Raw genomic sequence first — 17,453 nt, 5'->3', positions numbered from 1 at the left:
GATGATAGAGGAAAGAGTATGTACACAGGGCTGGAAGCATGATGTGCTGAGGGAAACTTCAAGAATTTCAAGTTAAGTCAGCATGGCTTTAAGTTCAGGCTATGTTCCAGAACACCAGGAGATGATATTTTAAAAGTAGGTAAGGGTGAACCATAAAAGGCCCTGAATGACAAAGCTCTGGAACTCCAACTTTAATTCTGTAAAAGTCAGAAAAGCAGTGAATAGCACAAAGTAGGGGTATCATCAGATTTCAGTCTTAGAAAATAGTTGTGGTTAAAATGAGGAGAGTGAATTGCAAAGGATCAAGACTATACAGGAGGAAAAAGGAAAAAAATATATATCATCAGGCCACTTTACTTACCCAGTTAAAAGGAGGATCAAGATTTGGCTGTAAAAGGCAATAGAAGGTGAGTTCCAGTTATTCAGGAAGGAGCATTGACAGGAATTTGAACTCCATTAGAATGCAAGATCCGTAAAGACAGAGACCTTGACTATTTTATTCACTGCTCTATCTCTGGGTTCTAGAAAAATACTTGGCACCCAAAATAAGTTTAATAAAGTATATGTTGAATAAATGTATAGACGGATAAATTAATGGCCAATTAGGGAAACCACATTTCTGTTCATTAAGTATATATTACTCACCACCTATGTGGGATGCCTGGGTGCCTCAGTGGTTGAGCATCTCTCTTTGGCTCAGGGTGTGAATCTGGCATCCCGGGATCGAGTCTTGCATGGACTCCCCGCAGGGAGCCTGCTTTTCCCTCTGCCTGTGTCTCTACTCTCTCTCTCTGTGTGTATCTCAAAAATAAATAAATAAAATCTTTAAAAAAATCACCAACTATGTTCCAAGAACTGTTCCAGACACTGGAATTCGGTATTGAAGAGGTATAAATCTATCTATCCATCTATCTATCTACCCATCAATCTACCTACTATCATCTCTCTCTCCCTCATCACCTATATGAATCTACCATCCATCCATCCATCCATCCATCCATCCATGCCTCTATTACTTTTCTATGTATCATTTTACTTATCTCTATTATGGTAAACATTATTATATAAACCCCAAAATGTTCCTTACTTACAGAGACTGGAGATCGAGAATGGAAAGAATCTTGGAAATACAGAGTGGAGGCTAGAACTGAGGAATAGAGTTTAAGTTTCTCTGTGTAGGAAACATGATCACAAGACATGAAAAGGAATCCTGGGAATTGAAAACCCTACAGATTACCTGAGAAATGGGGTAGAGATGAATGTAGAAAATTGGAAGCAGGAAATAAATGTAGCTGGTAGGAAATTTGTGCTCTTGGAGTGAGCCAAGGGCTTCTACAAATCAGGGATAGTTAATGTCCATACAGTTTAAGGATGGTTTTTGTTTGCTTTTTTGTAAGCTTTTCCTATCAAACATCTGGTTGAATATAGTACATACAAATTTCTTTGTGAGAGATGTGAATGGAGGCTAGAGATTAAAGAAAATGAGTCATAACCCACATCTGAGTTAGCAGGAAACAGAAGAGAATCAGCTGCAAGAGCAAGGTGCAAGATCCAGAGTTAGAGGTGTCTAAGAAGAAAACCTCCCAATTTGCAATTTGTGGAGGGTGATGAGCTTTTCCTTCTTCAAAATAATATACTAGGAATTTCTTTCCAATTCCATTTAATTCTTACCAGGCAATTTGATTTCAGCTAATATTTAAGTCACATATCTTAATTGTTGCTTAAGATAAATGAATACTATACCTTGCTGTAACATATGATACTGTGTGCGTTTGTATACATGGGAGGTGATAGGTGTCAGTGTTGAGTTTAAGGGCTTGATGTGATAAGGGAAGGCAATTTCTTTATCCAGTAGGTTTCACTGGTTTTTACTTATCTGGCTGCCAAAATGTAGGCACAATCACAATGCTATAGAAGGCAGGACTCCACCGAAGCAACCAAAATGTGGAGATCCTGTCCTGTTTGGGCATAATCCAAGGATAATTGCTTCAAGTCTCTTCCCAAAGTCCTGTACATTTAAACCACTCCTCTAAATTAGACTCTTGTTTAAGCCATAATAATTCCAGAAGAAGTGCTTCAATAGCAGTCTTTATGGGCAGACACCTGAAAATATCCATTTAAAGTCACTTTACTAGCTGCCATAAGTCGTTTCTGGAGATATGTGGAAGTGTAATTGTTGCACTTGATGTGGCATTTAAAATACACTAGCAAAGAGGAGCATTAATGAGACCGGTTCAAAGGAGCTCCCTGAAATTCAGAGAAGGTTTTTAATTAGACTAATACCTTTGACGACATCTACTAGACCCTGTTTGCTTATAAGTAATTACAAAGTGAGGGAGGCTACAGCCTTCCCTTCCTATTGCTTTTGGAAAATCCTTCTTAAATTCTAAGAATGCATACAAGATTATTCTGAGGCATGTATAAGAAACAAGATCTTGGGCTCCATCACAGATAGCCTGATTGAGTATTTGGGATGGAGTGCGAGAACGTGAATTTTTATTTTTATTATTTTTGAGAATGTGCATTTTTAACAAGCATCTCAGGTCATTAAAGAGAAACATTAACAGTAAGATTTCAAAAACTTTGAGGGTAGATTGATTCCATCGTTCCCCAAAACACTTCCTCATTGGTTCACTGATGCTTGCAGTTCCTTGAAGGGCAGGCAGATCCTATCAATCCATAAATAGAGATGAAGATTTGTCTAGCAATTTCCAGATCTAGTGCTACCTAAATATCTTATAGTATCCTATTCTAAGCCTAATTTTAGGGGTTGTGGATAATGTCTTTTCTCTGGAAGTAAAAAGACTGCCTATACTAGGGTTTGCCAGAGAAACAGGACTGTGTGTATGTGTACATGTATGTATGTATGTATATATATATGAAAAATAAATACATGTGTGTATAAATATATATATGGGTATGTATATGTATGTGTGTATATATATATAAATATACGTATAAGATAAATGCAAAAGAGAGAGATTTATTGTAAAGAATTGACTCACACAATTACGAAGGTTGAGAAGGCTCACAATCTGCTGTCTGCAAGCTGGAGACCCAGAAAAGCCAGGAGTATAATTCAATCCAAGTCCAAGGCCTGAGAACCAGGAGTGCAGATGGTGCAAATCCTAGTCTGAGAGCAGAAGACCTATGTCTCAGTTCAATTAATCAAGCAGAAAATTGAGAAAGAAAGAGTGAGAGAGAGACAGACAGACAGACAGACAGACGGTAGAGAAATTCTTCCTTCTTTCAAGTTTGGTTGTGGCCAGGCCCTCAGTGGATCGGATGATGCCAACCAATAGTGGGGAGGGTGACCTGCCTTACTGAATCCATCAACTCAAATGCTAATCTCGTCCAGAAACACCCTCACAGACACACTCAGAAATATTTAACTAAATATCTGGGCACCTTGTGACCTAGTCAAGTTGACACATTAAAATTAATCATCACACTGCCTCTGTTAACAGTTGGTGCTAAAATCCCTCAAGCCATAATGTCCAGAACACAAGAATGTTAAGATGTGGGGACACTCATTTTAGTAGAATCTATGAGACAATTACAGATGTATTTCATTATGTCAGTCAAGTGTAATTCTTAACAAGTGTTCTTTACTGCCTCACACTTTGATCAAGCAATCAAAATGCACGCAAACATTTATTATACCCAGAAAATTGTTCTGAAAGTGAAAGTCACAACTTTTAACATTGATAGCTCTGTTTTTACTGTAGGACAGGTTCTAGCGACCTAACTGGACTATTCATTCTCTAAGAGAGGATGTTTATTGTTGGTCACAGTGGTTTTGTTTTAGCTCATGAAATTCAACCCTGTTCCTTGAATACTGTGTGCTCACTAAGTACTTGTTAATATATTGATGTCTTTGGCGAGCTTACTAGCCAGTGGGACAGACACATAGGGTCAATTCAAATGAGACGGAAAAAAGCTTTCTAAGAACAATCATGACAATATGACTCTGTTGTGCAAATTCTTCTGACAGATCACAAAACAAAGAACTCTGCATTCTGGTGTTCAAAGTTTTCCATATGCTTAATACACATTTAACTTTTCCATATATATATATATATATATATATATATATATATATATATCTCAAATTGTTCCCTATCTTGTATGCTTGTGTTCTGATTCATATTTCCCTGGGCATACCTAGAATGTTTCTGCATTTTCAGCTCCATGTTGACTCTTTTTCAAACCTTCTTCCACTTATTTTCATCTCTGGGAATCTTGTTCTTCCCCAAGGTTTATCTCAATTTTTGTGTCCTCAAGAAATATCCTCTACTTACGCATACTTTTAACCCATCTTACGTCTCTCCTCTTCATTTCCAGAGTATTTTTTTTTCAGATGGCAGCAATCACAGATTGCACTGTATTTCTCTTTCCCTTTGGTTTATTTTGCTTCTATGTTTCATTGGAGTGATTTCTCCTCTATGGCACAGGAGACCTAACAGTCTTTATTGTACCCAGTGAAAAGATGTTTATTGCATACATTATTGAAATAACAAAATGAATGGTTTCAATTTTGATTTAAATTATTTATGGATTGGAGAATTTTGTTCAAGTTGCTTAACATCCTTGGTAATGAAAATAAAGATAGCAATACCTGGCTTGCATGGTTGGTGCAAAAACTAAGCAAGATTCCTTATGCAAATATTTTGCATATTCTTTTTTTTTTAAGTAAGCTCTTTGCCCAATGTGGGGCTTGAACTCATGACCCCAAGATCAAGAGTTGCATGCTCAATGGACTGAGCCAGCCAGGTGCTCAAACATTTGCATATACTTAAATGAATTTTAGAGATACTCCTGTAGATGCAGAGAAATAAGAAAGGTAGAAAACAAAACATAACATACTGATATATAGATAGTCATATGAAGGGAATGAATAAAGTGAGACTTTCAATTATCACTGACTTGACCATAATTCTGTGAGGCATCAATTTGAACTGGGTGAAATGGCTCAGCCAGGATGGGTCTTCTCTGCTCCACATTGTTTACTGGAATTCACTCATACATTAGGGAACTCAGCTGGGATCCCTGGAATCACTGAGATGTCCCAGAAGGACGGACGTCTCTTTCTACCTGGCCTCTTACCCTCAGTCAGAGTAGTTTGGTCTAATAACATTGTAGGGGCATTCCAAGAGAGCAAAACTGAAAGCTGCAAGTCTCATAAGGTCTTGACTCAGAAGTTGTATACAGTCACCTCCATTGGACTTTATTGATTAAAGCCAGGCCTGATTTCAGGGCAGGGGGAAGTAGATTCCATCTCTTGGTGGCAGGAACTGCAAAGGATCAATGGCCATTTGCAATCTACCAAGAGAAGAGGGAAGGGGTATAAGGAAGGCATGGCTTGTAGATGTAACAGAGTGTAATATAGATTTGTAGTGATATATGTCTTATATATGAAGTTATAAAGAGAGGAAGCTGAGGAAAGAGAAGTAAAAAAAAAAGTGAGCGGTAGTTCAAACTACACTATAAAGTTTAGAATCAGGAAACTAAGTTGCCTGTGAGCTCTAATGAAGGAAGGGACATGATAGTAGCCATGGTTGGAAGTAAGAATCCTTCTTCTGTGTGGAGGAATCAGCAGAAATGAGGAATTCTTAAGATAAGCAGAGAGGCAAAAAGATCTATTTCCGTAAACTGAGCAAGTAGCAATTGGGTTCATGTTAGTGAGTGCAAATGGGAAAGGGACAGTGTTTTAGAGCAAGGTGTTTTAGGGGGAAAAAAATGAGCAAGAATGAAAAGAAAGGGACCATAGCAGGAAGCAGCGAAAGACATCTTAAGTGACCGTATAACTTATCATCCAAACTGGGGTTTTTGAGAAAAAAGAGGGTGCTAGTTCTTATTATTTCAGGATGACAGGAGTTAACCAGAATGCAATGGTCACCTGTATCTTAAGGGGACAAAGTGAATTGTGACGCTTAGGAAGGTAACGGAAAATGAGTGAAATGTGAAAGTTAGGAAAACATCATGAGTATTATTTTTACCCAAGTTTGAGGCCAACAGGACATACAAGCGAATTACTCTATGGGCAGAGAAAGCAAGCGAACTACAAAGAGCTGAAGACTTGGATTGCTGGAGATAATAACAGTAATTATGTATTACATTTACATAATGCTTTGTGATTAAAATGCTTTCACAGGCACTGCCTCATTTTCTCCTCACTGTAGCCCTTCCAGGTAGAGAGGGTGGTTATTATCCTCCCTCCATGGGGGGATGGGGAGGAAGGGCACCCCACAGAAGAAAGCTCACTCTTTCAAGATGCACTGACATGGCAGGCGGTGGAGGGTGGGCAGTGACCTCACTGTGCCTTTGGAAAGGTTGTGTAACCTCTTGGAGCACTAGTTCCTTTACTGTAAAAAATGATAAGAATGCATTTGTGTGTGTATATATATATATACATATATTTTGTGTGTGTGAATATATATATTTACATATATAAATCTTTAGCCTAATTATAAACATAAAGTTCACGTTAAAAAATGTTTATTTTATCTCCACATTTTATAGTTGAGAAAAGCTAGGTTCAGTTTTGTTAGAAGGCCTGAGACCGGGTTAGAGATGCAAATCTCCTAGCCCTGAGTTCCTTCTACTAAGCCATGTACCATTTACTGGCAGCTGGAAAGACAGGAGTGAATGAGTTCTCAAAGGAAGTAAATGTATATGTGATCTAGAGGTGAAACAAAAAAGCAGTGTGCTTTAAAAACACTAAAGAAATGAATTCTCGGTCATAATTAAAGAAGAAAATTAAACCAAGAGACATTTGGGGAAAAGGGACAAGATTACTGAGACAGTTGGTCATCTTGATGAACCCCACTTTTTTAGAACAGTCGAAACAGACGACATTTCAAGGGGTGCAAAGTGCAATAATAATGGAAGTTCAATGCTCAGGCAGGTCTGAGGTCAAGTTGCAGGTGATGGAACGGAAGAGGAGGAGCAGGAGGTGATGCCAGAGAAGGTGAGCGGAAGGTTGAGAGGCAGGTCTTTCCTCAGGTAGGGAGATTCAGGTCTGGAGAATCACTGACAGAATGAAGTGGGGCCCTGAGTCAAACCAGATTGAGGTAAAGGGGACTTAGCCAGAGAGGCTGACCTCTCTAGGCCTCAATTCTTCCCATGGTGCTTTTCAGCCATGGAAAATTCTGTGATTCTAACCTAGTCATCAGCTCTGGACAGGATGAAAAAGGGCTTTATATATATTTAATAAAAAAAACAAAAACAAAAACAAACAGTGATGTCTCTATTATCCTGAGAGTATTCACCACCAACTGAATGCCAAAGCTCTCAAAATTATTCTCCTAATGATGAAACAGAAAGTCTCTTTCCCCACCCATGTACCCGCTGAAACTCTTCCTTCTCTATCACCGCAGCTTCTCTTTCCCTCACTTGCTTTTGTTAGCACTATTTTCTAGTTGTGCCCTCCCTCTGTTATTAGCTGCCTTTTATACTTTTAGTTCTCCTTTATTATGTCCTATCTTTTTCCTCAGAATCTACTTGACACATTTATTTCTGCCAAATCCAAATTCAGAATCAGCCTTGTTATTCAGAGTGTGCGGAGGTATTTGTCAACTGGTGAAAGCATCTTGTGTCCCAGAGAGCCCAGCCTTGATAAAATGCCTGATACATCTTTACTGTAGTAAAAGTTTTGCTCACTTTTTTAAGTTATGTCCATTTTAGAATTTACTTCCTACTGAATATTTTATTTGTCATTTCTACCAGTGAATCCTGAGTTTTACCAAATCACACTGAGTTCAGACTACACCTTTGCCCATCTTGAAGGTGTTTTTCTTTATGTCCTACTTTGTCTGCAACAACTCCTTAATTGACCATTAAAAAAATATTTTCATAGAAAATAGATATCATCCTATTAGGAGTACCAAAAACACAAAACTCCTTTAGAGCCACTTAGGAATTGAACTTCTGTTTACTCCTAGGTAAGATACTTCCTATTATGGTTTTGTCTATTATTTTCTCCCTTCATTAATTCATCATTTACTCATTCCCACACAAAATATTTGCCATCTCCTATGTGCTGTGTGTTTTGATATGTAAACATTAAATATTTTTTAAAAAAACTGAACTTAGTTTTTGTTTCAAGCCCCTATGGAATACAAACTTAATCTTATTCAGCGATGGTTCCTAATTTTCTCAGAGCTGTATCTAAAATCTGTGGGCTCATGGAAAGCCAAGTCCATTGATCTGATACTAGAGACCCTCGGTTATTCCCCTGGGATTATGCTGAGATTCCTTCGTTTCAGGATGATTTTTCAGATGCTGTATCTGCCAGATCCATCCAGGAAAAGCAAAGTTATTTTAAATATTCAAATTAGTGGAATTTGATGGATGAACTTTGTTACACCGGTTATGGGGAATGTGGAGAAACAAGAAGAGGGCAATTGAGCCCTCCAGACACTGACCACAGCAGGAAGTGGCTACTTCTCTGGCAATGAGAGAACAAAAAGAAAAGCAGTACTGCTGGACTCAAGAGATGAGGTTCACTTGGCAGAAGCTGGACCTAAGGTGGACCCTTCTGGCAAAGCTGGGGAGAAGACATATCACCATGGGAATCATCTCTCCGGACAAAGAGAGAAGAGGAACCCTCCAGTCCTCTGTTTCACCAGTGCCTTTTATTAGCTAAATGCAGCTGGCAGCCACTGACACAGGAGCTGGGGAAAGCATGGCCCTCATCTTGTGCATCTGACTCCAGACACAGATCATGTCGTACTACACACTCCTCTGTGAGAGAAAAATTTGTTTTCAGTTACAAGCTTCCAGTAAGCACAGTTTTATTATTAATAAAAATTGTATCTTTTTTTAAGATTTTATTTATTTATTTATTTATTTATTTATTTATTTATTTATTTTAATTTATTTATGAGAGACACACAGAGAGAGGCAGAGACATAGGCAGAGGGAGAAGCAGGCTCCCTTCAGAAAGCCCGATGCAGCACTCGATCCCAGGATCCTGGGATCACGCCCTAAGCCAAAGGCAGACACTCAACCACTGAGCCACCTGGGCGTCCCTAAACATTGTAGTCTTCATAGACACTACTCTGAAGAAATTTCAGTAAGTCCATAACGGTTTAGACTCATCTGACTTAGCTCCTGTATAGTTTGGGCCTCCAGTTCTTACAGCATAGACACTTGTCAAGACGTGGAAACAGAATTTCAGTTACTTTAATTCTGTCATTTTATGGTGACAAGGAGTTTTTGTTTGTGTTAAATATTAGAATACTAACACAGAATAGCTAGAGAGTGATGATTTGAAAATCATGCCTTGCTGAATCTGAATTGAAGGAAAAACTCCCTCATTTACTCTTGAAACAAATGCACACAGTCATATGTCAGAGCTCACTGTAGCATAACTAACATCTATCTTTTTATTCATCTCTATATCCATCATCTATTATGTATATCTATCATTATGTATTTATTTACTACTTGTCTATCATCTATCATCTATTTATTACCATCATCTCCTCCTCCTCCTCATTATTAAATGTTTATAGTAACTACAACGATTGTTCAGGACTTAACCAACACTTCTTTGTGTGAGGTTCCTCAAAGAGTTAAAAATAGACCTGCCCTACACCCAACAACTGCACTGTTGGGGATTTACCCCAAAGATACAGATGCAGTGAAACGCCGGGACACCTGCACCCCAATGTTTATAGCAGCAATGTCCACAATAGCCAAACTGTGGGAGGAGCCTCGGTGTCCATCGAAAGATGAATGAATAAAGAAGATGTGGTCTATGTATACAATGGAATATTCCTCAGCCATTAGAAACGACAAATACCCACCATTTGCTTCAACGTGGATGGAACTGGAGGGTATTATGCTGAGTGAAGTAAGTCAATCGGAGAAGGACAAACATATGGTCTCATTCATTTGGGAAATATAAATAATAGTGAAAGGGAATATAAGGGAAGGGAAAAGAAATGTTGGGAAATATCAGGAAGGGAGACAGAACATAAAGACTCCTAACTCGGGGAAATGAACTAGGGGTGGTGGAAGGGGAGGAGGGCAGGGGGTGGGGGTGAATGGGTGACGGGCACTGAGGGGGGCACTTGATGGGATGAGCACTGGCTGTTATTCTGTATGTTGGTAAATTGAACACCAAAAAAAAAATTATTTAAAAAAAGAAAATAATAAACAGATCCAGTATTCATTGGGTTTTGTCACTGTTTTTATGTTCTTTTAAGATAGTTCCTTTTATTGCCTATCCTTATCGAGTATGGTCCCCACTGCTCCACTGCACAACCCACAGGAATTCACCTCCTGAAGATACAGATTAGAGCAGATGAAGGACAGGAAATGAGTCTAAGGATGAACAGGCTATAGACAGACCCACTCACTTATCCATCCAAATGTATTACTGTTGTGTTCTTAGTCCCAACCAATGAAGAATTTTTAAAGGTTCTGTGCCAGTCGTGGGCGAATATGAGATATTCTTCTGTTACCATAGCATGTGGAAAACTTGGAAAGACTATTTCTTGTCCTGTAAGTTCAAACATATCATGGAGATATTTTTTATCCTCCAGCACTCTGAGGGCATGAGGAAAACTGTCAACATCCTTGGCTCTACCTGGGTCAGGATACACATCATTTCTGTTCTTAAATTCTCCAGTTCTCCAACCCATTTGGTAATTTTTCATTTTTCTGTACCATTCCCCAGGAAATAGACTAAAGAGAGGCTATAGAGTCATCTCCAGTGACACGCTGATATCTAGACACTCTTAACTCCTTTTTATTTTACTTTCATTCAAAGAGATTATTTTATAATCTGTTTTTAAAGGTTTACTTACTTATATGTGAGAGAGAGAGCATCACATGAGCAGGGGCAGAGAGAGAGAGCGAGAGAGAGAGAGCAGGAGAGAGAATCTCAAGTGGTCTCTCTACTGAGTGTAGAGCCTGATGCTGGGTTTGATTCCAGAACCCTGAGATCATGACCTGAGCCAAAGTCAGACACTTAACCAACTGGGCCACACAGATGCCCCTATTTTATGATCTTAAGAGTGAGGAAAACTTGGTACTAACTGAGCCATTTTTTTCCTTGCCTACAATCTCTTCAGAATTTAGGCTGTTGAGATTAAAAAATCAAAAACAAAAGCAAAACACAAAGCCTGTCCTTAAATTTCTGAGTTCTATTGTTTTATCTCTTCCCTGTGGGATGAGGAGCTTCATATTAGCTAAAAATCTCAAACTATTATCCTCATTTTTATTGTTTAATGATCATACTTCAAATATTTATTACGTGTCTACTTAGTACTATTGTTGACTGCTTGATTTCTCAAGGTTAGCACTACGACTTTGGCCAAGTTATATAACTTAATAAGTTTAAATTCTCTTAGTTGCGACAATTGTGTTCATAATAATGTCTACACTTTCTATATCATATAGTGGTCTGTGAAGAGCAAGTGAGCTAAATATATCAACTTCTTTTGCAAATGAAAAGAATTATTAGTGTGCATTTAACTAAAATTGTAACTTTAAAAGGGCTACCCTTTTAAAACATTTTCAACCATATGTGGCTAGATAATGTTTTCCCTCTTTCTCTGGTCTCTATTCCAGAGGGTAGCCACCAATGCATTTCACTGACTCAATGGAGTGTACAGCACAACTGGAGTCAAAATAACCTAGAACTGTTTTAGTCTTTATGCACTTTTGTTTCTGAAAGTCTAAGCCTCTATGACACTCTGTAAAAATGTTGACAATGGCAGAAGAGGAGGTTTGTGGAGGTGATATCAAAAAACAAAACACTTATAGGAGAAGGGATCATTTCTTTCACCATTGTTGGTAGATATCTGGTAGCCAAGTCAACAGGTCAAGCTTTCGCCATGAATCTAGGAAATGGCATAGTTCATCTTGACATTGGCTGCACTGGTAGTTGTCAAAATTCCCCTAGCAATTCTCATATGCAGCCAAGGTTGAAATCTTCTGATCTAAGCAGCCTAGAACTAGAGAGTCTTAAAAAAGATTGCCAAGTATGATAAAAAAATTGGCAGAACTGGGACTTCTGTATGGCTCAGCGATTGAACGTCTACCTTCAGCTCTGGACATGATCCTGGGATCTGGGATCGAGTCCTGCATTGGGCTCCTTGCAGAAAGGCTTCTCCCTCTGTCTGTATCTCTGCCTATCTCTCTCTGTGTGTCTCTCATGAATAAATAAATAAAATATTTTTTTAAAAAAATAATTGACAGAGCTGAGAAGTCTAAAGGGACCATGTGAGCAAGTATAATATACATCTTCTCAGTGACATGTATGGACTCACCTGTATGGATTGACCTGTATGAATCATCATGGACTGATTCCATGAACTATTACCCCAAGCACTGCTTAGCCCTACACAAGACCCTAAAAAATGTGTAATAAGTGGGAAAATGTGCAACAAGTGGAATTTAAGTTAAATTTTAGAAAATAAAGATGCATTTCTTGCACATCTAGGTTTGTGGTATGAGATTTACATTCATAATGTTTCTTGAAATTCATTAAAAACTACTGAAGTTTCTTTGTGTTGTAATAGGGAAAACATCACAGCACAGTGGAAAACATAGAAATCATTCTTCCAAAAGTATACCTTGATTAATGAAAGAGCAAACAAAAGAATTCTTAATTCTTGAAATTTTGCCCCAATTCTTTGGCTAATTTTATCAATATTTTTGTAATTCTACCCTCTGTTACACCTTTTTACTCTTTGTTCCCCTGGCAAGTAGGATAACATCCCTCATTTAGTCTCTGGAACCTATTATGGATGTCTAGTTACTTCTCTTAGTACCAAAAGGTAAGACAAATGATTCCATGGCAACCTTTAAGCCTATATCTTTCATGTCTTGATTTTGTACTTATTTGCCTGCATATATGATAAGTGATACCTTTTCAACACACCCAAAATTTAGGCCTTTTGGAATGGAGTTTGAAAAAGAAAACAATCTTAGGGAAAAAAAAAATCTGTTTTTTTTTTTTTTAATTTTTATTGGTGTTCAATTTACCAACATACAGAAAAACACCCAGTGCTCATCCCGTCAAGTGTCCACCTCAGTGCCCGTCACCCATTCCCCTCCAACACCCGCCCTCCTCCCCTTCCACCACCCCTAGTTCGTTTCCCCGAGTTAGGAGTCTTTATGTTCTGTCTCCCTTCATTTCCCAACATTTCTTTTCCCTTCCTTTATATTACCTTTCACTATTATTTATATTCCCCAAATGAATGAGAACATACACTGTTTGTCCTTCTCCGATTGACTTATCGGAGCATATGACTTCACTCAGCATAATACCCTCCAGTTCCATCCACGTTGAAGCAAATGGTGGGTATTTGTCGTTTCTAATGGCTGAGTAATATTCCATTGTATACATAAACCACATCTTCTTTATCCATTCATCTTTCGATGGACACCGAGGCTCCTTCCACAGTTTGGCTATTGTGGACATTGCTGCTAGAAACATCGGGGTGCAGGTGTCCCGACGTTTCATTGCATCTGAATCTTTGGGGTAAATCCCCAACAGTGCAATTGCTGGGTCGTAGGGCAGGTCTATTTTTAACTCTTTGAGGAACCTCCACACAGTTTTCCAGAGTGGCTGCACCAGTTCACATTCCCACCAACAGTGTAAGAGGGTTCCCTTTTCTCTGCATCCTCTCCAACATTTGTTGTTTCCTGCCTTGTTAATTTTCCCCATTCTCACTGGTGTGAGGTGGTATCTCATTGTGGTTTTGATTTGTATTTCCCTGATGGCAAGTGATGCAGAGCATTTTCTCATGTGCATGTTGGCCATGTCCATGTCTTCCTCTGTAAATCATTGTTTTTTTTTATTTTATCTTATCATTTGAAGACATTTACATTTATGTGGATTTTGTCATTACATATTGCTAATTTTTTAAATATAGTCTTATATTACCAAGGGTTTGACTTACTGAAGCCTTGCTGGTGGTTTATAGAATAGAGTGAGGGTTTAATGTTAACATCTAGTCTTGATTTAATGTTTCAGAGTTATTAGATGGTCTTCTTTTATTTTTTTTAAAGATTTACTTATTTATGATAGACATAGAGAGAGAGGCAGAGACATAGGAGAAGGGAGAAATAGGCTCCATGCCAGGAGCCCGATGTGGGACTCGATCCCAGGACTCCAAGATCGCGCCCTGGGCCAAAGGGAGGCGCTAAACCGCTGAGCCATGCAGGGATGCCCTTAGATGGTCTTCTAAGGATAGAAATTCATTCTGAAACTGACCCCACAGTGAAATATAGCAACATAATTGAAAATATGTAATTATTTTATTCTATTATTTTATTAAAGATAGACATGCAATAAATATTTGGTGAACAAATTTAATCTATTCATTGCAAATATGCACTGAAAATTAAATAACTTTATTATAAAATAAACACAATATTGAAGAGTTGGATATATAAACATTGATTGGTTCACAAGATATTGGAGATATTCAGATGTGACCCATAGGAGTGAATTTGCCCCACAAATATTCATATCCTCATCCTCCCCGATCCCACACATACTTTCAACGCTGATATTGGCACGTTAAATATGGCATGTTATATGCAAGAGAAATGCAGAATTGAGAAAATAATACACATAATTCAAGCAAAACAAGATGCTTTAGCCATACCTATTTATTTATTACAGAGTAAAATGGAGGTACTTATTTTAGCCTGACTAATTGCCTGAATCATTGCCTTAATTCTTCATTTTACTTTGCGTGTGTAGACCTGAACAATGACTAAAGAATAAAACAAGGAACAGAAACCATTCCATTCAACACCCAAACCTCAATTCCCTAATTAGGAGTGTATTTCCTCTTGATGAGAGTTGAGGATTCACAGCCTTGTATTGATGTACCTTATCAAGACAGTTAACTTCTGTTTGTGTCGGTGCAAATCATAGGTTATGAAACATACTACTTTTCATTTATCAATTATTTTCCCTTGAATATATAATCCCAGGCAAGTTTAATTGTATAAATTAGGTGCTTCAAAATCATTTTCATAAATTTCCTAAGAAAAATCAGGGCTCCACTTTCCCCTAAAAGTGTTTAATTACTGATGCATTTGAGTTTCTGAAAGGAATATCAAATCTTTTCATTAGATGGACATCTCCGTATTTTGATAAATTCAATTAAAAATTCTTGTTTGATATCTATTATTTTTCAGAGTAATTGCTTAAGAAAGAAAAACTCTATATTTCAATTGTTACTGTATTAATACAAGAAATAATTGGGAGGAAAAATAACTTAGGTTTTGTTTTAGAATATGTTTTATTCCTGTGTATTATCAATTGCAATAAAATTTTCATTTCCTAGCAGATGATATACGATTGTCAAAAAAAAAAAACCGTAGTTATCACTATACTAAGGATGTGGATATACCTGATTTTTGACTACACAAGTTGGAGTGGGGATTATTTGTGCCTAATAACAGTAAATGCTTTTAATACATATGAGGTGAGAATGTCCAAAGCAAGTCATTTCTATTCCTCCCACAGGTGACAAAGTACAATCTATATACCCTTTATACTTTCATCTCAATTTAAATGCAGCCATAAAGCAAGTTCCCGTGCCTGACGTACTTACAAGTGTCTGGCAGGACTCTATAAAACACTTTGATTGTAATCCATAGTTTGAGCCGAAAGCAGGTATTAGACATAACTGGTGGAAGTCTTATTAAGCACTGTCACATTCCTCCGTTGCTCTGTGTGTGGCACACAATATCCAGGGGCTGGATATCTGTGCCTTTGCTTCTTTCTGTTGCAACAGCAGAACCCACAGAGCAGACCCCCTCCAATGAAGAGGACAGCAGTGCTCGCCCAGCCCAGGAAAAGAGCTGCTCCCAGCTCTCGTTTCTGACCCACGTGGATGGCTGGGTTGTAGAAATCCCTGATGATGATATTGGCTGTCCAGCACACAGGAATCAGAACGAAAATGCCAGTTAGGATGAAGAGGACCCCAGAAGTTCCCAGAAGGTACACTTTGGCCCTCTCATTAGAGCCCGTGCACTGGATCTGCTTCATGCCACAGATGCCAATGAGCAAAGCGATGAAGGAGAGAGCAACCGCCACACACATAAGGGCTCGGGCTGCTTCTAGGGCAGGTGGAAGAGCCAACAAAGAGCTATAGAACTTGCACTGCAACCGGATCTTGGCTTGTCGAACACAGTTCATCCAGAGCCCTTCCCAGAGCCTTTCAAAAACAATAATGTTGCTGCCAACAAAAGCTGATACCCTCCACTGAGGCAGAAGGGTTGTGGCAAGAGTCCCAACCAGGCCAAAGAACCCAAGAACCAGACCAGCAATCTGTAGGGGATAAAATGCCATTGCCTCTCCTTTGAAGATTGAGCCAATCTGGAATGGTAGAAGCTGCTGGAAGTCCAGAAGGTGGAGGAGGCCTCTTTGAGTCTACAGCAATCTCTGATTGGGTTCTCCGTGGTTACTGCCCATAACGTTTTAGTTGAAATTAGCAACAGTGAGTGAAGTTGGTCTGACGAGAAGTACCTGTTGTCAATGCAGGCTGCCTTTGTACACAGACACTCATTTCTGTATGGATTATTTACTAGTCATATATAATTGTTTCCCAGCCAATAAGAAGGTAGCCAGAGGTGTGTCAAGAAATACGCATTCAACTTTGGTATTCCTCTTATTATTATTGTCTTAGCAGTGTTGTAATTAAATGTCAGAGCTTCCATTGTGGATTTCTAATTACAGAGCTGAAAACTTCCTGTTGAAAAACCACTCTGATAAAAAAAAAAAAAAAAAAGCATAAATACATATGCTAAGTCACAACTGGAGACAGCGCCAAAACCTTGCCAGTTTTTTTGGAGAGCAACTGAGAATCACTTTGCACTTTAGATAACCTATTACTTTCTTCTAATCTAAGCCATTTTTCTTTAATATGGTTAGTCAATTCTGGTTTTTTTTTTTTTAAGATTTTATGTATTTATTCATGAGACATATATAGAGAGAGGCAGAGACACAGGCAGAGGGAGAAGCAGGCTCCATGAAGGGAGCCCTATGTGGGACTCCATCCCGGGACCCCAGGATCTCATCCTGGGCCAAAGGCAGATGCTCAAGGCATCCCACAATTCTGGATTTAATATAGATTTCTGGACATGGAGAACTGTTTAGATATTAGTTTCAAGACTACTTACTTCTACTAAAACCACTGATGCTTTATAAAAGGAGGAGTCCTAAGAAAAAGAAATTCAGATTTCAGTTTATTCTTAAGAGCCGGGAAAGAAGAACATAGAGAAATACCCCTTATAATTTAATTTCCTGGTAATCATTATATTATCTTTTAGGTAACCCTTTGTCTCCAGTGAGATAATGTTTTGTATATAAACTCTCATTAGCTGTTTGTTCAATGGCAGTTTGAAATACATCACATTTATAAAACCTAAAAGCGTATACTCCATTTTTATGGAACAATATAAAAGTGGCC

The 17,453-nt window shown here is 38.3% G+C and overlaps 1 protein-coding gene across 2 annotated transcripts in view; it reads right to left on the bottom strand.

Moving 5' to 3' along the window:
- Window positions 1-15,467: 15,467 nt before the first annotated feature.
- CLDN17 (claudin 17) overlaps window positions 15,468-17,453 on the bottom strand; it is a 30,175-nt gene continuing 28,189 nt past the window's right edge. For both annotated transcript variants that reach the window (XM_041734727.1, XM_041734728.1), the window contains one exon: window positions 15,468-16,749. In XM_041734727.1, the coding sequence (XP_041590661.1) occupies window positions 15,659-16,333 (675 nt within the window). In that variant the 5' untranslated portion in view covers window positions 16,334-16,749 and the 3' untranslated portion in view covers window positions 15,468-15,658. The remainder of the gene's footprint in view (window positions 16,750-17,453) is intronic.

The sequence above is a fragment of the Vulpes lagopus genome, chromosome 20 (assembly GCF_018345385.1).
Source record: "Vulpes lagopus strain Blue_001 chromosome 20, ASM1834538v1, whole genome shotgun sequence".
NCBI lineage: Eukaryota > Metazoa > Chordata > Mammalia > Carnivora > Canidae > Vulpes > Vulpes lagopus.
The sequence above is the reverse complement of the archived record's forward strand: the minus strand, read 5'-3'. Positions and strand labels throughout refer to the sequence as shown.